This window comes from Leptodactylus fuscus, chromosome 5 (assembly GCF_031893055.1).
Source record: "Leptodactylus fuscus isolate aLepFus1 chromosome 5, aLepFus1.hap2, whole genome shotgun sequence".
NCBI lineage: Eukaryota > Metazoa > Chordata > Amphibia > Anura > Leptodactylidae > Leptodactylus > Leptodactylus fuscus.
The window spans coordinates 71,499,020-71,516,217 of NC_134269.1; the positions used below are offsets into that span (position 1 = coordinate 71,499,020).

General features: G+C 41.6%; 1 protein-coding gene across 2 annotated transcripts in view; it reads left to right on the forward strand.

Annotated features, from left to right (window-relative positions):
- HDGFL3 (HDGF like 3) overlaps positions 1–17,198 on the forward strand; it is a 46,369-nt gene that overhangs the window by 24,351 nt on the left and 4,820 nt on the right. For both annotated transcript variants that reach the window (XM_075273418.1, XM_075273419.1), the window contains 2 exons: positions 2,190–2,333; positions 14,789–14,875. In XM_075273418.1, coding sequence (XP_075129519.1) covers positions 2,190–2,333; positions 14,789–14,848 — 204 coding nt within the window. In that variant the 3' untranslated portion in view covers positions 14,849–14,875. The remainder of the gene's footprint in view (positions 1–2,189; positions 2,334–14,788; positions 14,876–17,198) is intronic.

The following is a 17,198-nucleotide window of genomic DNA, read 5'->3' on the forward strand; positions in this document are numbered from 1 at the left end:
CATGATCTATCTTCAGGCGGATTCCACCTTGCAAAACCTATTGAAATGAATTGGAGGTGGAAAAATGTTGGATAAAGGAAAAAAAATCTTCTACTGACTCCGATTTAAATGAATGGGAGAGTTTACCTGCAAAAATTCCAGGAGGTCATGGCCAGTGGCAACATTGTACAAACACTAGTAGCAAAGATCGCACAAAATAATTTTAGTTCAGGAGTATTTTGTTTGCAGTAAACCAGTTCAGTAGTAAATATACGGAAAAATATTTAATGCAAACTCTGTAGCTGTTTGTGCACAGTATATATACTTATGCATCATTACATGTTATACAGATAAACATGAACAGTCTCACTGACTGTATGTAGCATCTGACTGACACCATTAAGAACTACAACTAAGGCCTGATTCACATCTGCGTTCGGTATTCCATTCAGGGAACCCCTGAACGGAATACCGAACGCATTAAAAAGCAGTTAGCAAAGAAATCACACTGACCCCATAGAGTATAATGGGGTCCGTGTGTTTTCCGTGTGGTGTCTGCACGAATTATGCAGAGAGAAAAGTACTGCAACAATGGTGCTTGTAGGGTGAGGAGTATGGGCTCGTTCACATCTGCGTTGTGAACTCCGTTGTGCAGGTTTCCGTTTCCTGCCTAAAACAGAGGCAGGATACGGAAACCTGCAGGAGTCTCTCTCACCCATTCATTTGAATGGGTGAGAGAGATGTCCGGCCGTGAGCGGCGGTGAGCGTTTTATGCTCTCCGCCGCGAAACCGGGTTTTTTAATCCGGACACAGAGTCGGACATGCAGTACTCTGTGTCCGGATAAAAAAATCCGGTTTCGCGGCGGAGAGCATAAAACGCTCACCGCCGCTCACGGCCGGACCCGGTCTGTGCTTTCCGTCTTCTGGCATGCAGAAGACGGAAAGCACAGAACGGAAAGAAGAACGCAGGTGTGAACCTAGCGTATTTGGGTCTGTTACAGATGAACACTACCCGTTCGATTTAAGTGTAAATGAGAAAATGCACTAGTGTAAATGAGAAAATGCACAACACCAAGCAACAACTCATGTTATATTATTTAGGTATAAATACAGATATAAAATCATATGAAAAGCATCTACATGAGTGGCCGCTCACCTTAGTGGGTTGTGAAACAGGTCACAATTCCTGTGATTAATGGATATACGGACAGCAGCTGGATTATCGCCACACCAGGCGAAATGTAAAGGAAAAAGAAGGACCATTCTTCAATGGTGTTTTATAAAGGAACCTTTCAACCGGATATAGGCTAGCTTATCACTTTCTTCAGCATTGAAAAACACTCCTTCTTTTTCATTTTCGTCAAATGGCATGATTGTTTTTGTTTGTTGTTTCTTTTTAACATAACACTACTTCATAATGGTATGAAAATGGGGCTCCAAAGCTGAATAACAGAGGCATATTTGGAAATTATGGAATCTCCTCTACAAGTTGCTCTGATTATGATTATAATCAATTTACTGCTGATAAGACTTCCTTTAAATTTTTCCTTTAAATTTCATATAAAATAAGATGACTTTTTAATTGAATTGAAGAATTTGGCTATGTTAAGGGTCTTTTCACACTAAGTTTTTTTGCAGGTGGAAAAAATCTGCTTCAGGAATTAGGAAACAGTATTTTGACGCAGTTTTTGGCATTATGTGGTTTTTGCCATGGTTTTGACGTGGTTTTCATGATGATTTTTTTGCTCCAGCACACTATATAGACCTGGAAGCTTCTCTTTAAAAAACCACTAACAGTTTTTGCAAAAACTGTGTCAAAAACTATGCCAAATAAACATGTCGCGTTTCAGTGGATTTTTCCAAACAAACTCCGCCTGAAGGGAAGTCATGTTGCTTTTTTTCCCTGCTAGCTGAAAAAAAATACTGGCGTAAAAAACTGCTTGTAACTCCCATTGAAATGAATAGGAGGTGGATTTTCATGCGGATTTTGAAGTGCATTCCAAACCGCCTGCAAAAAACTCCACGTGAACTGACCCCAACTTTTACATTGTGGTCTCTGCTAATTGTGGAGTTTTTGAATGAGACTCCACACAGAGGCTTCAATGCAGATGTGAACAAAGCCGAACATTATGTGCTATATACCTTAGATATGCTGAAATACCTGTTTATTAACACTTTGTCTTTCTGTTTCACCTTTATGACCACTTCAGAAACCATCCAAGCTTTCTCGGAAATCTTCAGGAGATGAAGGAGAAAAAGACAGCAAAGATGAAGAAAATAAGAGTGGTTCAGAGGCTGGTGATGCAGATAATGACACAAGAAATGCATCGGAGGTGCAGAAAAGCAGTGCAGGGGTATAATTTCTTATTTATATACTATAGCAGTAGGATATGATAGCGTATTGTAGCAGACAAATGTCACAGTGCTAGCACAGAGAAGTGGCTATCTGTATGTTTTAGGTGTCAATATCATTTTCTGCTATTAGGTTATGTCCACATGGGGAAGATATGATGATGATTTTCCATCATAAAATTGAGAGTGGAAAATCCTCCCGCAGAGTGAATGAGGTTTCATCAAACATCATCCACACAATGTGGAAATACAATCATGTTTGATTTGTGATGTGGATTTAAACTTGTAGTTTATGCTGCAGATTTTCTCTGTGGATTTCATCCCTTTCAAAAAGCTCAGTAAGATCTACAGCAACATCTGCAGCAAATCTGCATGTATCTCATAATTTTAGAAGAAAGATGATTTACTTGGACCATCTATCTTTATTGAATTTATGAAGCAAATAAGTACAGAAACACCACGGCAAAGTGGATGACATTTTAGCTAATCCTATCCACATATTGTAGAAAAAATCCACAGAGGAAACTTCATGCGTTTCCGCTGAGGTCTTTTCTGCAGCATTTTTTTTGCAGCGATTCAGTGTGTTGGGCCTTAGCATAAAGGGGTTTTCCAATCTCAGGATAGGCTTAGTCTGTGTGATAGACAGTTTAAGCCAATTTGATCCCATCTGGATTTACATACACAAATAACAGACATTCATCGTACACTGTTCTAGGCTTTAGACTTAGGCCCCAGGTAGCGAAACACAGCTAAAAAAAATGCAGCAAAGACCACAGCAGAAACACATGAAGTTTTTTCAATAACACGGTCATTTTCGAAAAAACTTCTTTTCCGCAGAGGATTTTTTTTTTTGCAATGTGTGGATGGGATTAGTTAGAATTTCACTCTTTGCAGCTACTGTAAAACACAGTCCGTAGCAATGGTGTGAAACCTAGGCAACAGGCTGTAAACACTGAGACCTCATATTTTGCTGTATCCGACAAATTAAGCAAGATAGATAACGCAATGTATTCGGTAAAACACCTCAGTCAGCTTAAGTTACAATGTTAAATATGATCGTGGAGATGGGACTAACCATTTAATATATAGCCTGTATGATATACAGCCTATTACTATATTATTATTATTATTATTATCATTATTATTATTATTATTATTATTATTAACCTGCCCTTCTCCTAACTACCGTAGGTCATCCATTGAATTCTGATTTAAAGTCAGGGCATATCTTGTAGTTTCCTCTATAGCTACACTCCTAGAACAGAGTGCTGGATATAGCCTACCCACATAGATAAGAAAGTGTTGGATTGGATAAAGTGGCCTGCTTTAGTACTTGAGCAGAGGCATCTATTTGCCTTTATATTCTGTTCAAAAGGACAAATCTATTTCCTCCCACAGCCGGCATTTTATGACTTGTTTGTTTTATACCTAATATATCTGGTCAGCATCCTAATTTAATGAATAATTGACTTACTTGACAATAGATTATCATAAGTACCAGAAGACAAAAACCTTCGGTCATTGGAAAAAGGCCAACAACACTACATAAAAACATCTATCAAAGGAAATTGAAACCTAAGAAATATTAGATCCAAACTGTAAGGAGTTTTAGGTTAAGTTATTTTGTCCATGAGTACAGTGGGGTAGATTTAACAATCCTGTGAAATATTTAGACTGTTTTGTAAATGTAGACCAGGCAATCTAAATGTGTCAGATTTTAATAGCTCACACTGGATGATAAAATTGATACATCTGAGGACACTTTTATCTAACTCCTTACTTCCTAACCTTTCCAGACACAGGGTACCTATGGAAAATAGAAATCCTCAGGGCAACCCTACCAAATAATTTTTACCAAAGGACAAAAAAAACTAAAGTAAGGGTGCAGATAATATTGCATGAAGGTATGTGGTCATCTTCCTAACCAGTGTCGCAGTCCCCTGGCAGGTATCCAAGGCATCCCATTGGGAATTGCTGATGTAACTTTACACCACATATTGTCTGTCATTGTGATCAATTCAGTGTTGCTGTTTTGTCACTTGAAATATTTTTGTATTATACTGGATTATCACAAGATGTAGTTGCCTTCCTAATCCTCTGAGTACAGATTCTAACATAATGTACAAGAACATAAGGGAATGAACTGGTTTCATATTTCCATAAAACCATTGCTCTAAAACTGGCGTTGACATTTCACAGGAATAAAAGATAGAGGGAAGCTTTGCCTGTACCAATTTTAGTGCCACCATACCAATGAATAGAGAAACAGGTACTGCCCCTCTGTAGTCTACATGCAGTGTACGATGCCATTTATATGAAATAGGTAATTCCAGGCAAGGGTAAGCCTTCCAGTCTTGACTATTTTAATCGTATTATTTGTGGAGAAACCAGAAGGGATCTCTATTCCCATTTATAGAGATGATGAGGGATACAAACTTCTGCCTTAGCTAGGACTTCTTTGTTATTTATATCACAATCATCTTGCTGATACATTACTTATTCCAGTTGCTAAGATGTATTTTTCCCAAAAATAAGTAAAATAAGTGATACAAATAAACTTAAAAAGAGTACTATTAACATAAAAGCTGTAAGAAAAGTTCGAAAGTATAGACAGAGAACATGAATTCAGTGAAAGAGCAGCTTTCAGTATCTGGTATGGACTGGAGAAATAACCTTCATTTACAAAGTGAGTACAGAACAGATTTCTGCTCGAATGGAAATACAAAAATATAAATTCAGTTTGAGGAAGTGCAAGAGAAGGAAACAAGTCCCAATGGTTGAGGGTGTCTTGGGACAACTAGCAATATAATATCTCGATGTAATAGACAACCTATGATGGTCTGACAGTGGTACCCCAGCGCACTGGTAGTTGTAGTAACAATTATGTAGCTAGGTTGGACGTTCGGCTTTAACAAAGACTTTCAAATAACATCCCAGAGAAAAAAAACCTTTCAGTTGGAAAAGGTAACAATAACACACAGCAGCTATACGTCATTGATTCTCTACATGGCTCCCTATGGGGTGCAAATTATTTGTTGAACCTTGGCTCCTTCCATCAACAGGAAGGATACAGCCAATATATGGAAGTTTAAAATAACACAATAGTAATATAATGAGAAGCTTTAATACATTTAAAGGGATTCTACCATTAAAACACTTTTTTTTCTAGTTGACATGTAGGAATAGCCTTAAAGGGGTATTCCCACCTCACATACTCATCAGTCTTTACTGCTGTAAAATCTTCTTTCTTCCTGGTTTCTTGCATCATTTGGTGGGCAGGGTTTCACAGGCAACCTGCCGTTTAGCTCCGCCCCCAAATTCGTGTGTAGCTCCGCCCACCCATATTGGACTATGAAGTACAGGCAGCAGCAACTCCATTCTGTGTTACATACAGAGACTGCCTGTCTCTGCCATAATGAACACAATTGAATTAGCTAGCCTGATAACTGGGAGAACAGAAGCAATGAAAGCAGCTGCTCTCCCCTATCTGCTAACAGGAAGCTAGGTCACATGGTGTAGACACAGGAATAGCTAGGTACACAGGCTCGCACTTAGCCCCTCCTCCCTCCCCCCTGAGAGCAGCAGATACATCACTTGACTCATGAGCAGCTAAGTCAAGGCTGTGGCCACAAAGAATTGAATAAAGTAAGATAGTGGACAAACAAAGCAGTTTTGCTAAAGCAATGTATTTAGGAAAAGTCTTACATCCACAGTAACAAGCAGTATAGATAGGATCCTTGTGATGGGACAACCCCTTTAAGAAAGTCTATTCTTCTCTTACCTTTAGATGTCTTCTCCGTGCCGCGGTTCCGTAGAAATCCCGGTTTTCGCCGGTATGCAAATGAGTTCTCTCGCAGCGCTGGCGGCGGGCCCCAGCGCTCAAACAGCACTGGGGGTGTCCCCAATGCTGCGAGAGAAATCTCCAGCGCCACCTCCATCTTCATCTGGAATGTCCTTTTCACGCGTCTTCCTCCGGCACAGGCGGTCAAACTTGTAGGCCTTGGGCAGAGCCAACTGCGCATGCGCTTACTGTGTAAGCGGCCATTTTTCTTGTGGCCGCAGGCATGCGTAGTCGGCTCTGCCCGAGGCCTACAAGTTTGACCGCCTGCGCCGGAAGAAGACGCGTGAGGAGGACGTTCCAGATGAAGATAGAGGCATTGCTGGAGAGTTCTCTCGCAGCATTGGGGCCCGCTGCCAGTGCTACGAGAGAACTCATTTGCATACCGGCGAAAACCCGGGATTTCTACGGAACGGTGGCGCAGAAAAGACATCTAAAGGTAGGAGAAGAATAGCCTTTCTTTAGGCTATTCCTATGTGTCAACTAGAAAAAAAGTGTTTTAATGGTAGAATCCCTTTAATACCAGAGGTGTAAAGTAATAGGTCCTGTTGTAAACATGAGCAGAGCGCTCATCCACTGGCCCTCACCCCTTGTAAACACTTACACGCAGCAGCCTGTCAGTTACCATCCTAACAGCTGGGAGAAGAAAGGGTGAGCAGTCTGCAACCAGACTAAGACTGTGAGACTTGTGTATTCTTTCAGCTCTGCTAGTAGCCACACAGTATATTTTTGTGTGTCCTTTTTAGCTACTAGTACTACAGAGTTGTAGCCATCTGCTGCTCCCACATAGGCCAACATATTAAGCTGTCAGATTCACTTTCAGTATTTCTAGACATTGGAATATGATTCTATGCACAATTATTAAACACAATAATATTTTCCTAATAATAATATGTGGTTATTTGTGGGGTAAATGTCATGTGAGCACTGTATAATTGTATTGTATACCCTGTTTCATGCCAGGTCTGCTCTAAAGGTCTGCGTAGCAGTAGCTCTTATCTTTTTAGATATCCCCAAGTGTTACATGTGTAATGTTGCAGCCACATGTATGAAACCAATGGTTGGTAGATGCTGACTGGTATTTACAGTAAACTAAGATGAAGCCATTTATCAGGCATTCTGTGCTGCACCCGGTAACACTTATACTGTGTGTATACTACTAACTAAGGAAAAAGATTTAGAGTTTCTCACATCATTAATGTGACATTCTCATTAATAACAAGTGACAGGGTAAACATGATAGAGGGTATTTGCCTCATCTAGAGTTTACAATATAATTGGCTTTGTAGGGTCCTTGTAATATCAGCTCTGCATTTACAACAATCTTCCTTTATACACGTTTGGTTCTATTACACTCAGTGGCTAAAATTCATGGGACGGTACCGGATGCACCGTTAATATTGGGTCAACCCTTTGCGAGCCCTGATAACTGCAGCAAGATGACGAGGCATGGACTCCACGAGGTGTTGTAAGAGTTCTGGAGAGATATTGATCCACGCAGTATGCACTGCAGCCCACAATTGGTCCTGTGTAGTTGGCACTGGGTCCATGGAGCGGACACTGGTATCCACAGCATCCCATAAATGATCTATGGGGTTGAGATCAGGCAAGCGGGCAGGCCAATCGAGGGTTGTGAGGTCACTGGTGTGTTCATTAAGCCAGTCCCGTGCCACCAACAAGCGATGCCATGTTGCATTGTCCTGTTGGTACACAGCATTCCCATCAGGGAACTCAAACACCAAAAAGGGCTGCAGATGGTCTGCCATAAATTGCACATATCGAGCACCAGTCATTGATCCCTGCACCCGGATACAGGGGCCCAATTGCGACCATGTGAACATGGCCCAGACCATAACGGATCCACCTGCTCCCCGGACACGTCTCTGTTGGCATGCAGGATCCATGGCTTCATGGGGCATATGCCACGCTCTCAGACGCCCATCGGCTCTATACAACTGGAACCGTGATTCATTAGACCATGTTCCATGGTCCGATGACAATGGTCGCAGGCCCATGCCAGTCTTCGAGCTCTGTGTTGCGGCGTCAGCAAAGGGACACAGGTCGGACATTGACTGTTGAAGCCTATGCGGTGCAGTTCTCGGCGTACAGTCCTGGTGGAAATGGGTTCCTGGTGTACCACATTCACCAGGACTGTCGAGAGCCCTGTACGACTCTGCGGAGGTGACGTGATGTCTGTTCATCAAACACTCATGGTCGACCGGTGCGCCGGTTTATGCAGCTGCTGACATTGTCTCTGCAGGTCCACCCGAGATACTGTTGACCTCGGAAACCCAAATTTCCTGGTAATCTCAAAAATGCTATGCCTCATGCGTCTTGCACCGATTATCCTCCCACGTTCAAAGTCACTTAACTCGCAACCTGCTGCCATGTTCACGTGACACCTGTCTGCATCAGACTGCTCAGATATCCTGGCGACACTTGCGCCATAGTCCGCATCACGTCACACTGTTTGAGCGTCATATGCGACACAAACGGCACTAGCACACGCCTTCCCATGACTTTTGGCCACTGAGTGTATATGAAGTCATTTTCATAGAGCCTTCATTTACTGTTACTACTTTTATTTTCCTGACATGCTGACCACAGAATTTATTGTGGAGTATGTTACAGCTAAGTAGCCAGAGGACTGATATGTTGTAATGATGCTGCTACAATTGTATACAACTCTTCACCTTTCACTACTATATTTAACCGGTTAAGGACCGCTGGCCGTAAATTTACGGCCAGCAGTCCTGGTCTCTAAGACCAGCCGATAGTAAATTTACGGCCGGTCTTCAGAGACTCACTAGGCAGGGGGTGGGGCGGGGGGAGGGCAGGGGTTAGGTGTTACTGACACCTAACCACCCCCTCAACAACGTTCAGTCGGACTCAGTTCCGACTGAACGTTTTAACCCTTTCGATCCTGCCGTGAAACATCACGGCGCGATCGAAAGGGATCCGCCGCAGATTGAAGGTGATCGGCACCCCCCGCGGCGAGATCGGGGGGTGCCGATGTCAGTAGAAGGTAGTCTGGGGTCTGGCCAGTGACCCCAGACTACCGGAGCCCCCACATACCTGGTTGATCCTGCCGACCGATGGAGGAAGTGAGCGATGTGTCTCACTTCCTCTGCAGCTTGCAGGACACGAGCAGGCTCATGTCCTGCTCGTGTCTTGCAAGCTACTATACAGAATCAGTTGGTGCTTTCATCAAAGCATCAACTGATTCAAGTGTCCTAAATGGACACATGAAAAAGTTAAAAAAAAAAAAAAAGTTAAAAAAAATAAAGTGTATGAAAAAAGTAATAAAGTTATAAAGCCCAAAAATCCCTTTTTCTCTATACAAAATGAATTATATAAAAAAAGTACTAAAAATTAATAAAAACAATGCATATTTGGTATCGCCGCGTCCGTAACAACCTGTACAATAAAACTGAAATAATATTTAATGTATACGGTGTACATCTGAAGAAAAAAAAAAAGGAAAAAACCCGCCGGAAGTAATGATTTTTCACCATATCACCTTACAAAATATGCTATAAAAAGTGATCAAAAAATCATATGCACCCCACAACAGTACCAATAAAAAGCGCAGGTTGTCCCGCAAAAAATAAGCCCTCAACCAACACTGTCAACCGAAAAATAAAAATGTTACGCCTCTCAGAAGATGGCGATGCAAAAATCACTGATTTATGTCCCCAAATGTGTTTTTATTCTACAGAATTAGTATCGCATAAAAAAATACTATAAATGAGGTATCGCCGTAACCGTACTGACCCACAGAATAAAGGCTACATGTTACTTATACTGTACGCTGCATGGCGCAAAATTTAAAGGGTACAACTCAATGCCAGGATTGATTTTTTTTTTTTAAATCCAGCAAGAAAGAGTTAATAAAATGTATTCAGTATGTTGTAGGCACCCAAAAATGGTGTCATTACAAAATACATCTCATCCCGCAAACAACAAGCCCTTATATGGCCACGTCACCAAAAGAATAAAGAAAATATAGCATCTACCAATGTGAAGACAAAAAACCCCAAAATCGCCAAATTATTAGAATACAACTGGGTGCGTCAGGAAGGGAATATATAAGCAGTGTGAGCGAATATCAGTGGACACCCCAGATTTACAGCTTATGAGGGAACAGACACCAGAAGTGACCCCCAAAGTGACCCCCAGAGTGACTCCCCCAATCATAGGAGCTACTGGGACATAGTAGGGAATTTGGTGTCTGCAATGTTTTCCGCACCGCCTATATATTCCCTCTTCGCCATCCGCCGTGCAGTCACGTCCGGATACTAATACTCACTACACCCCCTGAGAAATTCTTTGAGGGGTGCAGTTTTCAAAATGGGGTCACTCCTTTGGGGAATCCACTTTTCTGGTACCTTACAGGCTCTACAAACATGACATGGCATCCAGATACCAAACATCTGAATCTGTACTCCAAAAGCCTCATCGCGCTCCTTCCCTTCTGCGCCCTGCTGTGCGCCCAAACTGCAGTTTATGCCACATGTATGCCACATGTATGACACTGGTGTACCCCGGATAACGGACATAATGTCATATGTGGGAATAAACTGATATTAGGGCACAGCCAGACACAGAAGGGAAGAAGGGTTATTGGGTTTTTGGAGCGCAGACGGTTTGGTTTTTGGATGCCATGACACTTTTGCACAGCTGAAACGCCAGTAAAATGGAATCCCCTGATATGTGACCTTATTTTGGAAACTACACCCCTGAAGGATTTATCCAGGGGTACAGACAGCATTTTTAACCCCCAAGTTTTGCTATAACTTATTATCCATAAATGAATACGAAGCTGATTGTGAGAGGTGAAAATGACCATTTTTCCAGGAACCCGTCATTTCAGTGCGTAATATGTTGTGTCCGACTTGTATCAGAGATGAACGCTCTGAAAGCTGTTGTGCCCGGGATACCACCCGCTTACCAGTTTTTGGAGTGTCTCTGCTGACATAAGTTGGGCACAACATATCGGGTACTGAAATGGCGAATCTCTGGAAATTTTTCATTTTTAACTTCTCATTATCAGTTGCGATTTCATTTCTGGAAACTAAATAAATGCAACACTCAAGGGTTAAAAATTCTCGCTACTCCATTTGATAAATCCCATCAGTGGGCTAGTGTCCAAAATAGGGTGACATGTCTGCGGATTCCACTTTATTGACAATTCAGGGGCTTTGCAAAAGTGACGTCCAAAAACCAAACTGTGCTCCAGAAACCAAAATAGCGCTCCTTCCCTTCTGCGCCCTGCTGTGTGCCCAAACTACAGTTTATGACACATGTATGACACTGGTGTACCCGGGATAACGGACGTAATGTCATATGTGGGTATAAACTGATATTAGGGCACATGTATGACACTGGTGTACCCGGGATAACGTACGTAATGTCATAAGTGGTTATAAACTGATATTAGGGCACAGACGGACACAGAAGGGTTATTGGGTTTTTGGAGCACAGATGGTTTGGTTTTTGGATGCCATGACACTTTTGCAGAGACCCTAAACTTGCCCCTACAAAATGGGGTTTACAGTTACCTCCAGGTCTCTCCAAAAGGAACATGGCCCCCAGAAAGTCCCTCTAAATCTGTACCCCAAAAGCTAAAAAGCGCAGTGCTCCTTCCCTTCTGAGCCCTGCTGTGTGCCCAAGCAGCAGTTTACACCCACATATATATTTTTTTGCCCCTCGGGATGGCCCCTTAATAGTTTTAGGAGTGTAGGTCTCTGACAACACAAAGTGGGTGCAACGTATTGGGCACCGAAATGGCATATTTCTTTCAAAATTTCAATTTTCATTTTGGACATTCATTTTTTGGAAGCATTTTAGGCACAAAATGATAATACCCCTTGATTCATTCCATGACAGGTGTAGTTTATAAAATGGGGTCACTTTTGAGGGGTTTCCATTGTATTGGTACTTTAGGGGCTCAGCAAATGTGACATGGCCCCTCAAAACTATTCCAGCCACATCTGCCCTCCAAAATCCAAATACCTCTCTTTCCATTCTGAGCCTCACCATGTACCCATACAGCAGATTATGGCCACATATGGGGTATTGCCGTGTTCAGGAGAAAATTTGTAACAAACTGTGGGGGGCTTTTAATTCTTTAACTACTTGCAAAATTAAAAATATGGCGCTAAATGGACGATACATTGTGAAAAAAAAGAAATTTTTCATTTTTACGTCCCAATGTTAATAAAATCTGTGAAACAGCTGTGAGGCCAAAATGCTCACCAAACCCCTAGATAAATTCTATGAGGGGTGTAGTTTCCAAAATGGGGTCACTTTTAGGGGGTTTCCACTATATTGATATTTTAGGGGCTCTGCAAATGCGACATGGGACTTGAAAAATATTCCAGCAAAATCTGTCCTTCAAAAGCCAAATAGCGCTCTTTCCATTCTGAGCCCCGCCATGTTCCCATACAGCAGATTATTACCACATATGGGGCATTTCCGTGTTCAGGAGAAATTGTTTAACGAACTTTATGGAGCTTTTTCCCCTTTATCCTCTTGTGAAAATGAAAAATTTGGGGCTAAATTGACAGTTTATTGGAAAAAAAGTAATTTTTCATTTTCATGCCCCAATGTTAATAAAATCTGTGAAACAGCTGTAGGGTCAAAATGCTCACTATACCCTTTCATATGTTCTGTGGGGGGTGTAGTTTCCAAAATGGGGTCACTTTGGGGGGGTTTCCACTGTATTGGTACTCTAGGGGCTCTGCTAATGCGACATGGCACCTAAAAATAATTCCAGCAAAATCTGCCATCCAAAAGCAAAATAGCGCTCCTTCCATTCTGAACCCCGCAATGTACCCATACAGCATACTATGGCCACATATGGGGTATTGCCGTGTTCAGGAGAAATTGTTTAACAAACTTTGGGGGGCTTTTACTCCTTTATCCCCTTGTGAAAATTAAAACTTTGGGGATAAAGTGACATTTTAGTAATTTTTCATTTACACATCCCAATGTTAGTAAAATCTGTGGAACAACTGTAGGGTCAAAATGCTGACTATACCCCTTGATGAATTCTGTGAGGGGTGTAGATTCTAAAATGGGGTCACTTTTGGGGGATTTCCATTGTTTTGGTACTCTAGGGGCTCTGCAAATGAGGCATGGTGCCTGAAAATTATTCCAGCAAAATCTGCTGTTCACACACCCAGTGTCGCTCCTTCCCTTCCATGCACTGCTGTGTACCCAAAAATCAGTTTACGCCCACATGTGGGGTATTTCTGTGTACGGGAGAAATTGCATAACAAAATGTGAGATGCATTTTCTCCTTTAACCCTTTGTGAATGTGTTAATTTTAGGTCTAAATGAATGTATTAATGAAAAAAAATGAAATGTCTAAATTTCACTTCCATATTATGTTTATTCTTATGAAAAACTTAAAGGGTTAACAAACATCCCAATTGCTGTTTTGAATAATTTGAGGGGTGTAGTTTTGAAAATGGGGTGATTTATGGGGGTTTCTATTATATAGGCCTTTATAATTCCTTACAGAACTGAAGCGGTCCCTAAAAAATTGGTTTGGAGAATTTTCTTGCAAATCTAGAAAATCGCTGTTACACTTGTAAGCCTTGTGACGTCCAAAATAAATTAAAAGACAATCAAAAGATGATGCCGATATAAAGCAGAGATATGGGAGATAATATTTATTCATGTATTTGGGTGGTATGACTATCTGCCTGAAAAGCAGAGAATTTCACATTTTGAAAATTGCAATTTTTTCCAAATTTCCATCAAATTTCCTAGTTTTTTTATAAATAAATACAAAAATATTGATTAATATTTACCACTAACATGAAGTATAATGTGTTACGAAAAAAACAATCTCAAAATCATTTGTGTAAGTTAAACCGTCTCAAAGTTATTGCCATTTAAAGTGACACATGTCAGTTTTGAAAAAAAAAGGCCTGGTCTTTAACATACTTTTGGGCCTGGTCCTTAACCGGTTAATATACTTTAGGGCAGACAGAAGCAGCATTTTGGTCTTGCCCTGTTTTCTGAAAGGCCAAAACATTTTGAGTGTAATTTATAATTTGAGGAAAAATATACACCAAGTTTTGTGTGCGCCTTTTTACATTGCACCATAGGTTGTGCAAAATTTATCAAACAGATACTTGTTGTTTGATATATTTCTGTCTCTGCACAGTCTGTTCCCCGGTGTCCCTTGTATTTGTAATGCCTCATTCAGATGCTGCTAACTTAGTAGAGGGAGTTTGCGCATAACAATTCTTGTGCAAGTTCTTGTGTTCAATGGGATCAATATTTTTTCTCTGTCCCTTTTAAGAATGGATCCTAAATGCAGATATATAAAACTTTTGTTATGAGACCAGTTCCATCTGCTTATACTGTTTCCATGAAATCTGAAAAAAATAACTCATAAGTAGAAATCACAATGGACCCTTGCTGCGTGAATGTAGCCACGTAGATTTTTATTCCGTATACCTGTAATGTCGTATTTGGAAGTGTATGATGGTGAGGCAGGACTTGCTCTTCAGCCTCATATTCTACCCAGCATGAAAAGTACACCATAACGTTGTCTGCTTGTACAGAAGGTTTTATACAAGGTGTTCTATGATTTTCTTGCAGAATGTATATGCAAGAGTTGGGGGCCGTAAGAAATGCACAGATGCTAAAGAGAAATTATAAATCTTAGTGGCACACAGGCAAGATTTGGTGAGCATACACTCAATAACCCGTATGATATGAACTGAGATACATTATGTATCTATAAAAAATGAAAATATTTAGAATTTACATCTGTCCTTATATTATTTGTGTCACAAATGACTGTCTATTACTGAAGTTAATAGGATATGGTTTGTTTATAATGCCTCATTCACACCTGCGCCTGGTGTCCGTCTGTCGTGAATCCACCGAAACTGCAGAAAATCAGATTGGGAACGATTCACAAATGGTCCGTTTAAAAACCCATTCTCTTCAATGGGTTTTTAAAGCAATCCTCAGATGTCTGTATACAGCCGCTCAGCCGTGAATCCACTTTTTTTTGGACGAACACAAAGTCGGACATGCAGGACTTTGTGTCTGTCCGAAAAAGTGGATTCACGGCAGAGAGGCTGCAAACGGACACCTGAGGATTGCTTTAAACACCCATTGAAGTGAATGGGATTTTAAACGGACCATTTGCAAACCGTTCCCAATCTTTTTTTCTGATATTAAGGAAGATTCACGACAGACGGACAGCAGGCGCAAGTGTGAACACCTCCTTAGATGAATACCATATCCATTTGTGTATAAAACATTCCCATAGCCTGTGCATTAAGTATTTGTATTAAGATGTTTAAGCAGTTTACAATGTTTTATAGATTTGCTGAACCTATTTTTTTTGTTGCCTGACCTTGTACAATCTGGAATTTGTACATTCATACCAGCAGACAGTAATAAGTTAGCTACACTTCTGCTGGCATACATACACTCACCAGCCACTTTATTAGGTACACCATGCTAGTAACGGGTTGGACCCCCTTTTGCCTTCAGAACTGCCTCAATTCTTTGTGGCATAGATTCAACAAGGTGCTGGAAGCATTCCTCAGAGATTTTGGTCCATATTGACATGATGGCATCACACAGTTGCCGCAGATTTGTCAGTTGCACATCCATGATGCGAATCTCCCGTTCCACCACATCCCAAAGATGCTCTATTGGATTGAGATCTGGTGACTGTGGAGGCCATTGGAGTACAGTGAACTCATTGTCATGTTCAAGAAACCAGTCTGAGATGATTCCAGCTTAATGATATGGCGCATTATCCTGCTGAAAGTAGCCATCAGATGTTGGGTACATTGTGGTCATAAAGGGATGGACGTGGTCAGCAACAATACTCAGGTAGGCTTTGGCGTTGCAACGATGCTCAATTGGTACCAAGGGGCCCAAAGAGTGCCAAGAAAATATTCCCCACACCATGACACCACCACCACCAGCCTGAACCGTTGATACAAGGCAGGATGGATCCATGCTTTCATGTTGTTGACGCCAAATTCTGACCCTACCATCCGAATGTCGCAGCAGAAATCGAGACTCATCAGACCAGGCAACGTTTTTCCAATCTTCAATTGTCCAATTTCAATGAGCTTGTGCAAATTGTAGCCTCAGTTTCCTGTTCTTAGCTGAAAGGAGTGGCACCCGGTGTGGTCTTCTGCTGCTGTAGCCCATCTGCCTCAAAGTTCGACGTACTGTGCGTTCAGAGATGCTCTTCTGGCTACCTTGGTTGTAACGGGTGGCTATTTGAGTCACTGTTGCCTATCAGCTCGAACCAGTCTGGCCATTCTCCTCTGACCTCTGGCATCAACAACGCATTTCCGCCCACAGAACTGCCGCTCACTGGATCTTTTTTCTTTTTCGGACCATTCTCTGTAAACCCTAGAGATGGTTGTGCGTGAAAATCCCAGTAGATCAGCAGTTTCTGAAATACTCAGACCAGCCCTTCTGGCACCAACAACCATGCCACGTTCAAAGGCACTCAAATCACCTTTCTTCCCCATACTGATGCTCAGTTTGAACTGCAGGAGATTGTCTTGACCATGTCTACATGCCTAAATGCACTGAGTTGCCGCCATGTGATTGGCTGATTAGAAAATACACTCACCGGCCACTTTATTAGGTACACCATGCTAGTAACGGGTTGGACCCCCTTTTGCCTTCAGAACTGCCTCAATTCTTCGTGGCATAGATTCAACAAGGTGCTGGAAGCATTCCTCAGAGATTTTGGTCCATATTGACATGATGGCATCACACAGTTGCCGCAGATTTGTCGGCTGCACATCCATGATGCGAATCTCCCGTTCCACCACATCCCAAAGATGCTCTATTGGATTGAGATCTGGTGACTGTGGAGGCCATTGGAGTACAGTGAACTCATTGTCATGTTCAAGAAACCAGTCTGAGATGATTCCAGCTTTATGACATGGCGCATTATCCTGCTGAAAGTAGCCATCAGATGTTGGGTACATTGTGGTCATAAAGGGATGGACCTGGTCAG